General features: G+C 35.4%; 1 protein-coding gene across 3 annotated transcripts in view; it reads left to right on the plus strand.

Annotated features, from left to right (window-relative positions):
* The window catches only part of TRPM6 (transient receptor potential cation channel subfamily M member 6), a 76,467-nt gene extending 59,592 nt beyond the window's left edge, over positions 1-16,875 (plus strand). For 2 of the 3 annotated variants that reach the window (XM_034410230.2, XM_034410227.3), the window contains exons 31-40: positions 143-207; positions 1,039-1,064; positions 2,483-2,533; positions 4,763-4,828; positions 5,197-5,483; positions 8,156-8,238; positions 10,344-10,549; positions 13,456-13,507; positions 14,245-14,345; positions 15,953-16,875. In XM_034410230.2, coding sequence (XP_034266121.2) covers positions 143-207; positions 1,039-1,064; positions 2,483-2,533; positions 4,763-4,828; positions 5,197-5,483; positions 8,156-8,238; positions 10,344-10,549; positions 13,456-13,507; positions 14,245-14,345; positions 15,953-16,089 — 1,074 coding nt within the window. In that variant the 3' untranslated portion in view covers positions 16,090-16,875. Of the gene's footprint in view, positions 1-142; positions 208-1,038; positions 1,065-2,482; positions 2,534-4,762; positions 4,829-5,196; positions 5,484-8,155; positions 8,239-10,343; positions 10,550-13,455; positions 13,508-14,244; positions 14,346-15,952 lie in introns of those variants that run through there. The other variant, XR_015732239.1, reaches the window with a different exon arrangement.
* Positions 16,876-17,227: the final 352 nt, after the last annotated feature.

The following is a 17,227-nucleotide window of genomic DNA, read 5'->3' on the forward strand; positions in this document are numbered from 1 at the left end:
AACGCTACAATTTTGTGTAATATGTATGCCAAAGAAAGAAGATATATAGATGTATGAAAGTTACTAATCATGAACTAAGGCATACTTTTATTTAAAATGCCTGTTCATAAAAAAATAATAGAAACAACAACCTTTTTTTCAGGATTTAAATAACAGCATTGCTTGGACTAGGAAGAATAGAAAGAATAATCTGAGCAGAAGCTACTCGTAAGTATTCTTGTCTGTTTGATCACAGATGGCATTTTTGATGGTTTTTAACCATATTATCTCTATTATCTGACATGCTTTTGTGACCAGAGGTGGGTTTCAGGAAGTTCTGACCAGTTCTGGAGAACCGGTAGCAGAAATTTTGAGTAGTTCGGAGAACCGGTAGTAAAAATTCTGACTGGTCCCACTCCCATCTATTCTCTGCCTCCCAAGTCCCAGCTGATTGGGAAATGGGAACTTTGCAGTAATCTTCCCCTGGAGTGGGGTGGGAATGGAGATTTTATAGTATCCTTCCCCTGCCACGCCCACCAAGCCACGCCCACCAAGCTACGCCATGCCCATCAAGCCACACCCACAGAACCGGTAGTAAATTTTTTTCAAACCCACCACTGTTTGTGACCTTTAATCATTTAGCTGATAATCTCATAGAGATGTCCCCATTCTAAAAGCTTATCACAAAGGATTGTGAGTTGTATTAAATGTATAATTTATATGTGAATGTAAATATGAATTCAATCTGTATGTGATCCTCATTGAAACTCATCCCAAAAATGCACAGAAATATATTTCTGCATACACCATGATATATCAAGAAGATAAATGCTGAGTACAAATGATAGAGTTTACAATTAAATAGTTTCTCTATCAATAGTCATGAGATATCAAGAAATGCTCAAAGAACCTAGTCTTTATTGTAATGACTACTATATATATTTTGCAAAATTAAAATGAATGAAGTTATGTAAGTTTCTCAATACAATGAAACATTCCATATGTGAGTGCATGTTAAATTAATGATAAAAATCTAATTCCACCTTTTGTTTCAAAAAGGTTAAGAAGTTTAGATGGAGATGGCAGTAAGTTTTTTTGATTTTATTTGTAAATAGTGTAATCAAATGCATTTTTAGAGCAAAGTTAGTTTAGAAGAGCCTCTCACTACTAACTCACTTACTCTTTCCTATATGGAAACTTACTATAACTGATTATTCCGCAGATACATTTGTAGAGATTGTTGATGAGTTTTGTTTAGTCTTACCTTTTAAATGTCATACAATAAATGGAAAATAGGTAGGGATTGAAAAAGAAAAAAAAGCATAAATCAGGCATTACTGCTTACTTATATATCTGAAGGTTTCTATAAAAATCCAAAGACCTGTTCAAGACCTGTAATGGATGTTCAGCTATTATATCAAGTTACTGAAAATTAAGATTAGTTTCAAACTATAATATCCATTTCTGGATTGCAAATAAAAAAACACCACTTTTACTTTGACCTCTATCTTTCACTGCATTTTAGTGTATGCTCCAATTTTCTGTATTGATACAGCAAAAGATATTCATTGGGGGCCCATCTAATTACCTTCCCCTCAATGGTTTTAACAGGGAACGGTAATAACGTTTCTTTCCAAGATTATCTCTTTATCTGTTCTAATATTGAAATTAATATGGTTACACATATATTCCTGACCTGTCCAATCTTGGAAAGCAAAATTAATAATACCACTAATTGCAAAATAGTTGATTTGGAGCCAACAGAATACAGTGCATTTTTTTTAAAAAAATTAAGTGATTGCTGTAGTGAAGCTTCCAGGAAAATAGCAAACTTTTAATACTGGTCTCTACTGCTGTCAGTAACCACTAGATTTAAATTAAAATGTACTTATTATAAAAATTATAGTCTATAATTTTCAGTTATTTTATTCATCTACCATCCTTTTTTTTTTCTTTTTTCCTGATATTGTTTCATAATTTAATGTTGAACTGTATCTGGATAATTTGTCCTGATATGCTATTTTAAACTGCTGACCTTTGGCCATAGAAAACAGATCTATCTTTATAAAACATAATAAAGGTTCAAATTCAGGGAAACAGAGTGTTCTTCAACTGAACAGTTTTTCAGTTGAATTGAAAGGCATCTTATTCTGGTATATGTTTCGCTGCTATTTTAATTTTATTGGTATCTATGACATTGATCATTGACTTTTTAAAATGTTGCTTTAATTGTATATAAATACAATTAAGATAATATTTAAAAAATTGTTTTAACCCTGTTGTATTCTGCCCAAAGACTTCTAGGAATAGAGGAAGATATAGGTCTTCTGAAATAAACAAATAATATTATAGTCCCCAGTATCATTATATGCTTTTTACTGATAATTTAATAAAAAGTTAAACTGAATTCTCTTTCATTCCAATCACTTTGTGGCAATCTTGACTGCTCACAACAGTGTATTTTCTTTCCATATTTAACATTAATGTTTTAAAAATATTTCAGATATCTCACTCTCCTTAAAAACCCCTCAAGATTTGCACCATCATTACTCAGGTACGTAGTGAGTATTTAAGTGAGTATGCTGAGTATATTAACTCTTTCCCTCTATCATTTTCTAATTATCTGACTTTGAAGTAGCTCATTATCAAGAGCCGTATATTAAAATAATTCCTAAGAGAGTATCTTGGGGAGATTAAGATAATTTATTATGTTAGCACTGCTTTCTGCATGCCAAGTAGTTGTTGGTAAAATAAATTGCTTACTGGAAAGGATAATAACAGGTCTATAATCAAAAGCCATAGAAATAAAATTTATTTTATAATGCAATTTCTTTTATAAATATAATTTCTATTATATTTAGTAAATATAATAAAAGGAGGTAGAGGAGATTGAGGGTGAGCTAGTTCAGTTTCTGATGAAATAAATCTGCTTTTAGTATCAATCCCTAGTGAATTCATATCCTAAAAATGATTTCACACTGTATCGGAAGCACTGAGAACATGTGAACCTGCTAAACTGCTACATATTCAAAGCTGATGAAATTTGTGAAACCCACCAGCAGATGTCCTTGCTGTCACACAAGAACACAAGTATATCAAAGTCTTTGCAAATTTTGTTCAGGATTAGATTGCTAATGAAGTATTTGCAGCAGGTAACAATTGTATGATAGTTAAAGGTAGTCTATTGTTATTGCAATGGGTATGAAAGCTATTATATTATAAACAAATATCAGCATATACCAAATCTGTTGCGGTCAGTTTAGTATATATTAAAAATAGAACCAAGCTGGATTTTCATAAAACTTAAAAGAAAATCTATTCAAACTTTACACATTAATTTTTTAAATTAATTTTTATTGAATATTTTTTAAACAAAAATAAAAACAATAAAAGAAAATTAAGACAATAATAAAAAATGGTGAAAAAATAATAAAAAAAGAAATAGAAAAAAGAAAAAAGAGAAAAGAAAAAAGAAAAGAAATATATAAATGGCTTCCAATCGCCTTGACAACAGTTATAAATACATTTATATTTTGCCCTCCTTATCTAGAATTATATCATAATTTCTTTCTTTCCAGAAGCTACCCTTTCTAATCCTTAAAGCCATAAATCACAAGTCCATTTTCTCTTTTTTCAACAAAAAGTCCATAAGGAGTTTCTAGTCACTGATAAGTGTACGTGTTGATCTGTCACTAATCAAATGATTTTGCCATCTCTGTTAATTCTGTCATTTTTCCCAACCATTCCCCCATTGTGATGTTTCAGTCTTTCCATGTTTGTGCATATAATAATCTTGCAGTATAATCATACCTAAAAAGTATCTTAACATGGGAGAAATTATAATTGTGTTTGTTGGGGAGAATTTTTTGCCAAGGATAATGTTTTTTGCTTCAAACAATACTTATTCTAATAACTGAACAGTGGGAGAAAGATATATCAAAATCTATATGGCAAGAAAACAAGCCAAGTGTTAAATATATTTTCTGGGAAATGATTCCAGAAAAATTGTCTAGAATGTATAAGATAGTTCAAATTTATGTTGCAAATGTGGATAAAGTGAAGGATCGTTTTATAATTAGTAGAGTTTACAAAAATACTCACACAAATTTCTGAAATGCCACTCATCCACCTTGATGTATATCCAGCAATAAATACATCCTATATTATAGTCTGCTTTGCTATCTGAGAAGAAATATAGAAATACCTTGAGTTCAGACAAGGTATCAGTAATTTGCAAAGGATCTGAGGGAAACTCAGCTTTAAATCTTAATAACTTTTGTCAGTACTTTGCAGTAAGGCTTTAGATCAGTTGTAAAGTTGAAACGATATCATCAAATACTGCCCATTTTATTTAAATCAGAAGAATAAATTCAGTGGGTGGCCCTTGAGGATTGAATAAATGATTTCAATGGTTTCTTTAAAAGATTTTCCAGTGCTATATTGTTCATTTAAGTTTCTTTTCATCTCTAACTCAATCTTTTTCTAGTTAGTAGATTTATTCCTCCATTCAATATTTTTTGCCCATTCCAGCCAGTGGCCAGAAAATAGGAGTGTAAGAAAATTAAAATGCTGAAATAAATACTCTTTAGATAACGTTTTAACAAGTTAGTTTTGCTTCCATGAATGAGATTAAAACATTATTCTGATCACTTCAAATGTTGTACTGTATTTTATGTCTCCCAATCAAAGGCCTTCGGTAAGAGAAACAGCTATTTTCAAATTTTCTTTTTTAAAATGGTGGGCAAGAATTTTCAGATCATATGATTAACCTGTTTCTTTGCAGCTGTTGAAAGAAACAATTTAATGAGGCTGGCTCAGACAATCCCTTTCACACCAGTGCAGTTTTTTGGTGAGTACCAGATTCCATGTTGATGTATGAAAACATTTTAGTCATTAGGAAAATTCATAATAATTTAGACTTAAAATGTGCAATCATGCTATTGCCTGGTTATTTTTTATTACATCACAGTGCATCTCTTTCTTTCTCTCTCCTATCTATATCTCTATATTTTGCATTATTTGCATTATTTTGTATAATATCATATCTAGAAATAACTAGAAAACATTGTTATTAAAAACCCTTGCATTTTTCCTCTATTGTTAATCTCATTGGTTGTTGGTTTTTTTTTGTTAATCTTATTGCTTTTCTATTGCTAATCTCAGATGGTTTTTTTACAACATTTCCAGTGTATTTATTTATTTGTTAAATTTATTTAGCTGGAGAAGAAGTAACAATTTATAGACTGGAAGAAAGTTCACCTTCAAGCCTTGATAAAAGCATGTCCTCTTGGTCACAGCACGGCATGGCTGCCATGATTCAAGTTTTGTCTCAGGAGGAAATGGATGGAGGGTTGAGGAGAGCCATGAAAGCTGTCTGCACCTGGTCTGAAAATAATGTGCTCAAGTTAGGTGAAGTTTTCATTGTAAAATCTTTCCTTCCTGAAGTTGTTCAGACTTGGCAGAAGATCTTCCACGAAAGTACAGTGCTCCATCTGTGTCTCAGAGTGAGTATAATCTGATCAGCAATCCCTAATAATAACAGGAGGCTAGCAATACTCTAACTCAAATACTTTGGCCACCTAATAAGAAGGAACTCACTGGAAAAGAGCCTAATGCTGGGAAAGATTGAGGGCAAAAGAAGGGGGCGACAGAGAATGAGGTGGCTGGATGGAGTCACTGAAGCAGTTGGCGTGAGCTTAAATGGACTCCAGAGGATGGTAGGGACAGGAGGAATGTTGTCCATGGGGTCATGATGGGTCGGACATGACTTCGCAACTAACAACAACAAAAGCAATACTCTACCAAAGGAATCCTCACTGTGGTCCACCCTGGTCTAAAATGGTGGTTCACCAAGAAGTCTGTCAAATCCCATTGTCACCTAAATCCCAACACTGCAAACAGCCATCTCAGCCCTGCTTCCCCAAAAGTATGTCTATTCATGAGAATGGCTAAAATGGATTCATTATAGCACACAAAATAATAATACCAGTAACTAGTAGTATTCTCAGGTATATATTGTAATGTATTCAAACTACTACCAATCTAGAAATAAAGAGAGATTTTACAGTTAGAACAATTAATAAGTGAAACAGCTTGCCTTCAGAAGTTGTGGGTGCTTCATCATTGGAAGTTTTTAAGAAGAGATTGGATAGCCATTTGTCTGGAATGATATAGGACAGTGATGGCTAACCTTTTTGCTATCACGTGCCAGGAGAGGGGGGGGCGGGGAAGGGTCTCGCACGCACGTGCCCACGTGCATGTGTGCGCAACCCCCTCCCCCCTTCCCCCCGCTCCTCGCACAGGATGGCCTGGTAGGCCCCTTTTTCTTTCTTACCTTTCTTCCAGATCCTCTCTGTGTATCTGGGAATGGCGAAAACAGCCTTTCCCACTCCCTTGGAGGCCCTACGGAGGCTGAAAGGGCCCATTTCCCAACTCCCGGTGGGACAGGAAGTGACATTTTTTGCTGTCCCCAGCCTCCAGAACCTCTCTAGGAGTCTCTAGGAGCCTCTCTAGGAGTCTCTAGGAGCCTCTCTAGGAGTCTCTGGAGGCTGGGGACAGGAAAAAACATCACTTCCTGTCCCACCGGGAGTGGGGAAATGGGCCCTTTCAGCCTCCGTAGGGCCTCCAAGGGAGTGGGAAAGGCTGTTTTCGCCATTCCCAGATACACAGAGAGGATCTGGAGCCAGGTAAGAAAGAAAAATGGGCCTTCCCCACCCCCCAGGCCTCCAGAGGCAGGAAACAGCCTGTTTCCCTACTTCTGGTGGGCCCAGAAGGCCCGAAAATCAGCTGGCCGGCACGCGCATGCACCCCAGAGCTGAGCCCCAGAGCTGAGCTGGCGTGCCCACTAATATGGCTCCGCATGCCACCTGTGGCATGCGTGCCATAGGTTTGCCATCATGGGTATACGATCTCCTGCATGAGCAGGGGTTGGACTAGAAGACCTCCAAGGTCCCTTCCAAGTCTGTTATTCTTTAGTAGGGGGTCTCAAAGCTGTTAATATCATTGTAATAGAAACAGGAAAGATCAGAAAGAGTATTCTTCCTACCGTGTTTCCCCAAAAATAAGACCTTATATTATGTCTTATATTTTGTTGAACCCTGAAATAAGCGCTTGTGTTGTGACCCCGACTCCCGAGCCTATCCTAACAGAGGAAGAGGACTCAGAAGGTGATGGGGAGGAACTGACAAGGCCTCCAGGACTGTCCTTTCGGTTCCATCTGAAGGCCAGCCTGGGATGTGCCAGGAGGAAGGCATATCGGAGCACCAATTGGGATAGGGAGTGAGGATGATGAATCCTGGCTTGATCCCAGGCAGCGTCAGAGGGAGAAGCGTATGCAGCAACGGAAGAGGCGTGGGAGGGGTCAGAGATTGAGCTGAGTCACAGAGCCACGCCCCACCAGGAATAAAAGTGGGTGGGATTGCTCTTCAGGCTTTGTGATGGACAAAGTTAAACCCTGAAAGTCACATCATGATCTCTGAAATTCAGCTTGGATATATTTTGGACTGAACATTGACTAAACTCTTGTCTCGTGGATAATTTGTTGCTCCTGGAACGGACTGAAGATAAATTCTCTTCTGCTTTATGGGAGTGAAAACGGTCTTGGCAGGCATTCAACAGTTTGCTGCCAAAACCTTGGTCTGCCAAGAATTCTAATCTGTTTACCTAATAAAATATTGGCAGGCGTGCTTGGTATTACGTTTGCCTGTGTGAGGAAGGGGGACAGAACAGCTTGGGCTTATTGCCATGCACTCAAAAGCCCGATTGGGCTTATTATCAGGGATGTCTTATTTTTGGGAAAACAGGGTATTTGTCAGGGAAATAAATACAGGTGCATGGGATCAGCTCACTTATATTTCGTAAATTATTTCATGATTTTGTTTTCTAAGGAAACTAAATTTTCATCCTGTCCTTTGAATGACACTTATGAATACTTTTAAGTTTTCCCCACCCAAACCAATTAGTAGTTTTTGATGCAATCTCTAAACTGAGATTTCAGAATTCAGTCCTTACTTCATCTGGAAAGAGTCATTAGCCAGACTTAGTTAAATCACATTGTCTCATCACAATCTTAAAAAGGACGTACTTAAAATGTGGATGAAAAAACTAACATTTTAAATGTTATTTTAAACATTACTGAAACAATATATCTAGGATTTTTTTGTGTTATTACTTTTAGGAAATACAGCAGCAAAGGGCAGCTCAGAAATTGATATATACCTTCAATCAAATGAAGCCCCATAGCATTCCATATACTCCCAGGTATGAAAAATGTGTTTCTAGGAATAAAATGTTGAATATAAATGTTAATTTATATATATTTTAATTGTTTTTAATATCTGTATTTCATGTTTTTAATTCTGGCTGTGTACCACCCTGAGACCTCAGGGAGAAGGGCGGTATATAAATTGAAAAATAAATAAATAAATAAATAAATAAATAAATAAATAAATAAATAAATAAACAAACAAACACTAAATTTATTCATTCTATATACAATATGTTGATTTAATTAATAATATCTGTCAGTAATAGAGAGGCAGATACAATCCTGCCCTAAAATTCCAACAATTATTAGAGGAACAGACAACTATTTATTCACATGTTTTACATATTATTACAGTCTATATTCCATTGAAACGGAAACTGTGACAAATTTTATTTTCTTGGGCTCTAAGATCTCTGCAGACAGTGACTGCAGCCATGAAATTAAAAGATGCTTTCCTCCTTGGGAGGAAAAGTATGGCATAGCTATAAAACCAGAGTCAAAGCTATGGTTTTCCCAGTATGGACTATAAGGAAGGCAGAATGCTGAAGAATTGATGCTTTTGAATTATGGTGCTGGAGAAGACTCTTGAGAGTCCCTTGGACTGCAAAGAGGTCAAATCAGTCAGTTCTAAAGGAAATCAACCCTGATTGTTCTTTGGAAGAACAGAAATTGAAACTGAAGCTCAAATACTTTGGTCACTTAATGAGAAGTGAGGACTCATTGGAAAAGACCCTGATGTTGGGAAAAAATGAAGGCAAAAGGACAAGGGGACAGTAGAACATGAGATGGTTAGATAGTGTCATCGACACAATGAACATAAATTTGAGCAAATTCCAGGAGACAGTAAAGGAGAGAGTGTGCCATGGTCCATCAGGTCACAAAGAGTCAGACATGACAGTGACTGAACAGCAACAACAATATTACATCATTCCTCCGCTTCCATCTCTTTATATAATGACCACCAAAACCTGACGTTACAAACAAGATACCGCTTTTCAGGACTGTAATAAATCCTAAAGGGATGATCCATCATATTAGATATTTATTCAGGGAATACAGTTAATTTGGGGCTTATTTCAACTCTCTGTCTCTCTCTGTCTTTCTGTCTCTCTCTCTCTGTCTGTCTGTCTGTCTGTCTGTCTCTCTCTCTCTCTCTCTCTCACACACACACATCGTACACGCACACACTCTATCTTATATATCTATTTATCTTGTTCCTTTTGTTCAGTTCAGTGCTGACAAAATTGCTCAAGTCAGATAGCAGTATGGCAAGATAAAATCCTTTTAAAGTGTGTACATTATTTTTTTCCTGATACTACTTCAAGCTTCTCCATTCATCTATATTCATTTAATGAGCAACATCAAAATTTCATTCTAAATATTTAAAATGGAGATTTATTTGATTTACAAGATAATAAGAAATACAAGACACGCTTTTAATTCTGTGAATAGCGATTTCATTTGAGTATCCAACTTCAGAATTAACAGGAAAGACTACATTGGATTAAGCCCGGTAGAAAGTAACCATGTAGGAATTAACAAAAGTATCAGAAAACTGCTGATTATTGCCAAAAAAAAGGGGATGTGCTAATAGTTTTATGAGAGCCAATCACTTCTTATATGTTTACCTGGGAATCACCAATGAATCTTCTAAACTGCAATTATTGTATTTTTATTCTGTTGTTAAACTGCCAGTGGTGATTTGTCCTCTGTAATTTGTTTGTGAGGATTATGATAATAGATTTTCTCAAAGTGGTGCCAATTTTCCCATCAAGTTTGGAGATTTTATGAAATTCTGTCTGAAAATTAGGTCTTCATTAACTCTTAGATTAATTATCGCGTGACATCTTTTTGGCTAAAGTCCTAAACTTACTTTTTGGGAATACATGCCATTTAATTCCATTTAATTCAATTAGGTTTATTTCTGCATAGACACGGATAGGATAACATTTTAACATGTATTCTGCACATACTTATGTTTTTGAATGTTGTTAAAATTATGATGTTGATGAAAGTTGTACGTGAGATTAGTACCCTTTATTCATCAAAAGCAGTGTGAAAAATACCTCCTGAAAAAAATGCTCTCATTTCTTTTCAGATTCCTTGAAGTCTTTTTAATTTATTGCCATTCAGCCAATCAGTGGCTGACAATAGAGAAATATATGACAGGAGAATTCCGCAAGTACAATAACAACAATGGGGATGAAATCACACCTAGCAATTTGCTGGAAGAAGTTATGCTGGCTTTTTCTCACTGGAGTTATGAATATACCCGAGGAGAACTTCTTGTATTAGATTTGCAAGGTGAGTAAAAAAGACTGTACCATGAAAATTAGTAAAATCAAAGCTAGAAAAATCGCATATGACACTTGAATGGCTAATACATCTATTTGGGTGTCAGTATTTGTGGACTATATATAGTTTATCAGATACAAGAAATATTCTACGAATACAGTCGATAATATATATATGTATGTGTGCACGCGCACACACACACACACACACACACACAGAGAAAAACACACAAACACATAGGCACACAAACATCCATCTATTGTTAGTGGTTGAATGATTAACAATGACTTCTAGACCTGTGTGTATGCATCTATAGAAGATTGTGCAAGCATGCCACAGGTTTTGTCCTTTCTTCGTTGTGTGAGGAACATGATATTGCATTTCTGCTTTCATCATTCTACCTTCTTTCCTTCCATCTTTGCAAATGCCACGGGGGCCTGTGTGAATTAGTTCTGATTCACCTTGAATATTTGAGATTTAAGAATAAATATGATTTGTTTTAAGGCTGGGCTCAGAGATTTGAGGACAAATCCATTTGATCTGAGCTGTTTCTTTAAATTATAATGGAAAGGCTGAATAGTTTCTTTTGAAATATTCCACCTGCATTTCTTTTAAGGTTGAGATCACATGCCTGAGACTCAATAGGCAGCAGCACTTGCCTGAATTTGTCTTAGCTCAAAGCAAGGTAGGATTAGGCTTGATTAATACTTCAATGTGGACTTGCCTGGAAGTTGCAAAAATTCTTTCTTTCCAGAAAAAGCACATCACAAACCCTTCCCTGCTGATGGCAAGCAAATGAATCACCAAGTATTGCCTAATTATCATCAAAAGTGCACCTTTATCTTAAAAAGTATGACGAAAGGAGAGCTCCCATTTTTGGGGGGGGGGAGGAAGAAATTTGAATTAAATTAAAGCTTGAAGACAATACTAGAAGTAAAAAAAAATAAAAACCTAGAAAATCTATACAATTATTTTTCAGTTGCTTTCCTGGAGTGCAGGGCTTGGCATCGCATTGCATCGCACTCGTGTCTGAAACACCAAGGCATTTCCAGGTTGAAAGGATTAGCTGGTGACATCACCATTACCAGGGAGACACCTGGTTGGGGGCCCTTTTCATGTCGCTGTTATTGTGCCCAACCAAGTGGTACCTATTTATCTATTTGCGTTTGCATTCTTTCAAACTGGTAGATGGGCAGGAGCTGGAGCAAATGACAACCCTAACCCTAACCCTAACCCTAACCCTAACCCTAACCCTAACCCTAACCCTAACCCTAACCCATCACACAGTCTCATACACAGGTTCTAACCATGTGAAACACCATATTTCCCAACTAGGCACAATACTAAGTAATTATTGAGTTGTCCATAATGGGCAGGGAAATGTTGCTGCCTGTGATCACCGGTTTCTAGAGATAACTAAAACTAATTAACTAACTTGGCATAACTGGTTAGAAAGCTTGACCCCCTAAGCATTGATTCTTTGTTGGCTTTGGTGAGGTGAAGTGAGTGCAGGGCTGGATTGGATTGGGTTGGGTTGGCAAGCACAATAACAAAGCTTGACCTCTTGCTGATATGGGAAAATATGATAACACAGAGATCATTTAGCACAAATAAGATAGTAGTCATAGCCTTGTCACATCTGCATTCCTGAAGTAGTGAGATTTGGAGTTAACCTGTGTTAACCTGGCAAATTCATGCTATAGTATATGTATTAATCTTTTGAGTACTGCATACCACCATTACTTATCTCTTAGGAAAATGAAAGTGTGGTTGTTTGGTATAGAACATGTTTCAAAAAAGAAAGAAAGAAAGAAAGAAAGCACAAGTTAGATGCATCTATATTTTTGCTCTCATGCTACCTTTCTTTAATGGAATTGTACGATGTGGGCGAGAGCAGCTATGGAAACTATGGGTTCTTATAGAATCTAGTCCATATGCTGTCATAGCCAATTCACTGTCAGGGATAACTAGCGCACAAGTATCACAAGTTGTTAACAGAATAAAGAATTTGAAAAAAATAAGAAACAATATAAAGCATCTAAATCCATCACTTATACACAATATAATAGAATCAGATCCATGTTTACCTAACTGTTCTATCTTCTTAATAATACAGTTTCAATTTACATCACTTTTTAAAAAACTGTTTTAAAGGAAGTTGACTTGTTCCAAAGCAAAGTATCAACCACCACTAGGGCTTCATGAATGCCATGAAGTCCCACAGAGATCATCAACAAAGCATCCTTGAAGACTAGTTTGCCTTCTGATAAATGGATGTTTTGTGACTGGCCACACAATAGCAGTTTTGTGACTAGGGAAGTCATCCATGGAAGCTTTTGCAATTCCGGAATGGCCCATAAAAGTTATCCAACTTTGACATAAATAAATGAAACATTAAAATGCTTAATGTAAGCTATTGTTTCAGGACAGCAAAACAAGCTTACACAATGGATTAAATATGACGATCCAAATTTCAGCCTTGATCTAGATATTCTGGAGCATATGAAGATTTCAGAGCTGGAATATGTCTATGGTGTTTATCTATTTTATTCAGAGTAGGGAAGTTTCCTTGCACAAGATGGAAATTAGTTCTTGGTTTTCTCTGACATTAACATATATCCTATTTATATATAATTCTAGCAATATACATTTGGATCCACAAAGTATCTTTGAATTATAGCCTTTATATTGTTTGCTTTACATTTAAATGAAAATTGTTTTAAAAATAGTTGAGTATGCAACATTTGTTTGTCATAGTCCAAAGCAATTTATCATTTTAATATTGCTTTTTCATTTTTACTCTGTAAACCAAAAGATTAGATAACTATATAATAATTGCACAGGTTATAATTTCACAAATGGTTTTAAAGAAGACAATTACCTTCTAATAACCATTATAAATTTGAATTCTGCAGGTGTTGGAGAAAACCTCACAGATCCATCTGTTATTAAACCTGAAGACAAACAGTAAGTATCTCATGTAAATTTATCATATAAAATGTGACATATTCTCCATGATTCAATTAATCTTTGATATTAACTGTAATGCACATATGCATATTTTTACACATTGCTGACAGTGATGTTCTGTTTGGTTAACAGCACAGTTTTGTATATGTATCTTTTTAAATGGACGATTAAGAATAATGTAATGCATTGACACAAAGGTAACTGAAGAAAACTTAATAAAGCTATAAATGCAAATATTTACCGAAAAACCTGGCAACAGAAGAGATAAATATTTGATTTATATTGAGTGGGCATAACTGGTTTCCAAGTTCATTTCAGATACTGTGCTGAGGTTAATATGTTGTTTCTTGTGTTTTAATCCTAGGAATGCACAAGAAATGGGCTACAGTCAATGAAATGCTATCTAACCACAGTTTCTCATAAGTAATGATCATGACACTAGTTGAAGGATTAGGTTTTACCCTCCAGCTACTTTGTAAAGTGGTATCTGTGTCAAACTAGATTGTGGCTATGAGTTTAGAACATTAATTTTTAATAAGTGCTACATCGTCTGTGCTAATAGAAGCTCATACATTGAAGCATGTCTTACTCCATTCCTCCTGCACTCATTCTCCTGTTTAGGCAGGTCCCCCCAAAACCAGGCATCCAACTAAACGTATTTGTGATATTCAGGTGGAAAAGGTGTGTACAGATATTGTGACATTAATTGTTCCTTTGTTATTTTCAAATTCTAGAGGGATGACCTTTGGACCAGCAAACCTTGGAGAAGAAGCCTTCAAAAACTTCATTTCAAAGCATTGCTGCAATTCTTGTTGCAGGAAACTCAAACTTCCTGGTATGCAGTAGCAAAGCTCTGAACGTTTTTGAACAAATCTGGCCTTAGGGCTAATTCCTGAATCTAGGACTGAGCTCACTGTATTGATGTTGGTAACAAAATATTCCAAGAAAGAGTTGTACAAATCAACATTTTCCATTAATATTTTGAGGGTCAGCACAATACTAACATACATCTAGAAAAAAAGCAACACTCAGCCTTATTTATTGGTTTTGTATTTCAAATCTGGATTTGGCAAACTTAAAATATTGGGTGCACTTTTTTAATGTCAAAAGTCTCACTTGGCTTTTCACGATCCTTTCCAAAGATGGAAGGGACAAGAAAAGGAATGAATAAAAAGAAAAAGAATTATCTCTATTAGATTGCATTCCTTATTATCACTTTCAAATTGGCCATTTTTGTAGAGGGCCCCAAGGCTTTGCCCTAAAATGTCATATTAAACACACAATCATGTCTTTTCTCTAAATAGGATATTAGATTAGTTTTTTTTAGTAGAGTGACTAAAGCAGTAGATTTGAAGGTTAAATAAGCAGTCTTTCATTTCTTTGTTTTACAATCTAATGGATTATAGGGAGGAAGTAATAATAAAAGTATTTATTTTCTACCTGTATAATTAGTATATTATATGAAGATGTCCTGCATAATTGAAGCTATTTTTCTTCAGTTATTAATATTAATACATATTACCAAGATCCACTTGGATGATGGCTGTAATTTTACTCTTTTGGAGCTCTATCTACTTAGATTTTGGGTCCTGCAGCAAACTTCAGAATGATAACATTGATCTTAAAATATATCTTCCCTATGACCAAGGTTACTGCTGTTAAGATGATAGAGTGCTGAGTTACAAACTGGGAATCTCTGTGGTGTACCATCTGATTTATTCATAGATTTTCTCTCTGGGCAAATGTTGGAATCTCCTTCACTGCTCATATTAGACGCCAACGTCCGATGATGGATAAGGCACAACAAGAAGAAGTTCATATTAGAGGACTTTACTCTTCATGTCCTATAGATGGGATCAGAGAGTCATGATTTCCATGGCATGAATCAGGGACTTGTCCCAGATAATCTCTGCCTCAGGCACATGACAACATAGGTTGGATGTTTTTGGATTTTGTCCCATAACAACTTTGTGTGCTGTGACCTGGATATACAACACCTTACACTTTAGTCCCTTGCTGTGGCTTCATACCTCTTAGTTTAGATGGGATTGATTGCTATCCAGGACTTTCTTGAAGAAGTCCACAGTAACCGATGGATCTGGAGGGAATTTGAAAGGTGCTTGGGAAGTTTTCCAATATCTGGTGAGCAGCTCTTTTGATTTAGGTAATTAACTTCTGGTAACAGAAAGTGGCTTGGAAGCTTGATGTTCTGAAGATTCTTTTTGTATTGGTTCATCTTAAGGAGTTCTGAGGAGAAATGGAGATGAAGCATAAGATATTATTATTATTATTATTATTATTATTATTATTAGTAATAGTAGCTCTGGATATTTTAATGTTGTATATTACTTGTATGTTTGTTATTGTTGGAATCCTTGGAGATTATGGCAGCATGTAATAAAGATATATTATCTAAGATAAAGCTTTTTTCTGTTTTCATAGATTTGAAAAGAAATGATTATGCATCTGGGAGGGTCAATCCAGCTTTTGAAACTGAAACAGAAATACCAATGGCAGCAGAAGATGCGACTGCAAACAATAGGAACGATGAACCACTGGAATATTATACTCGGCTGTGAAGCAAGATAAATGATAAAAATGATAAAAAATTCTAATTTTTATCATTAGAATTTTTTTCCTGAAGGGCCAAATCCTGGGAACTCCACTACCTCCATTGTCTGTAATATTCTAGAATAAAGAAAGAAAAACCATTAATGTGAAAGGGTTTGCAAAAGAATTCCTTTAAAATAAGGAGTCTCCTCTGTTTTTAAAGGTTATTCACTGGATCAATTGAAGCAGTGCCAGTGCTTCAATTTATGAATGTTTAAAAGTGTGTCACTTAAAATAAGAAAAGTTCCAATGGTTATGAGAAATTGGAAGATTTCCTAGAAACAAATTCAAAGAAATCCCCCAGATGGCAACCAGAAATATTCAGTCCTGGTCAAAGGTGGTCAGACATGTTGACAAAATGGCCAGATAAAAGTTGAGGCTCAAATTTTCCAAGAAAAGGAGTTCCAAAGTCCAGGAGTTGCATCAGAAAAGGTCTCCTGCATTCATATATTTTATGAATGTTTTGTTAATCTTTTTACTTTAACAAAGTATCCTATAATTATGGCTGGCAATTTTAATAAAGTTTTGGGTGTTTGGGTTGACCATGGCTTTAATTAAATGTAATTTCTAATCACATACACTGAAAATATTTATTAAATTTAATCTGATGGGTATCTGTTAACATTTGAACTCATTACAATGAGAATGTATTTTTTTCCACAGTTCCCCATCAGACCTGTTCCTAATATTTTTTGTATCTAGATTTTCATTGTTTATGTGAGTGTCTGTGTAAATAAAACAAGTTCTCGTATAAATGTGCTGTAAATTACTTGGGATTTGATCAAACTTTAATTAGGATGACTGAAAAAAATGATATCCATATGATCACCTAACTTGGAAATATAAGGTACAGGATCTTATTGCAAGTCAGATTTATGATTTAAGTTAGCTTCATGGTTTTTATCCTGAGCTGGAATCAAATTCTCAGGGCTTCAGGCCTAGATTATCCCTACAGACAAAAGGCAGACTGAACAAAGATCTTTTCTCAGAAAATCATGTGAGCTCCTACTAAACTACAGCCCTTCCCAACAACAACAAAAAGAATGAAATGTTAGTATTGAAATAGTGTGAGGTATTTCAGACAGAGCACAAGCTCTGAATGAGGCT

This window comes from Pantherophis guttatus, chromosome 2 (assembly GCF_059756535.1).
Source record: "Pantherophis guttatus breed Tessera chromosome 2, ASM5975653v1, whole genome shotgun sequence".
NCBI lineage: Eukaryota > Metazoa > Chordata > Lepidosauria > Squamata > Colubridae > Pantherophis > Pantherophis guttatus.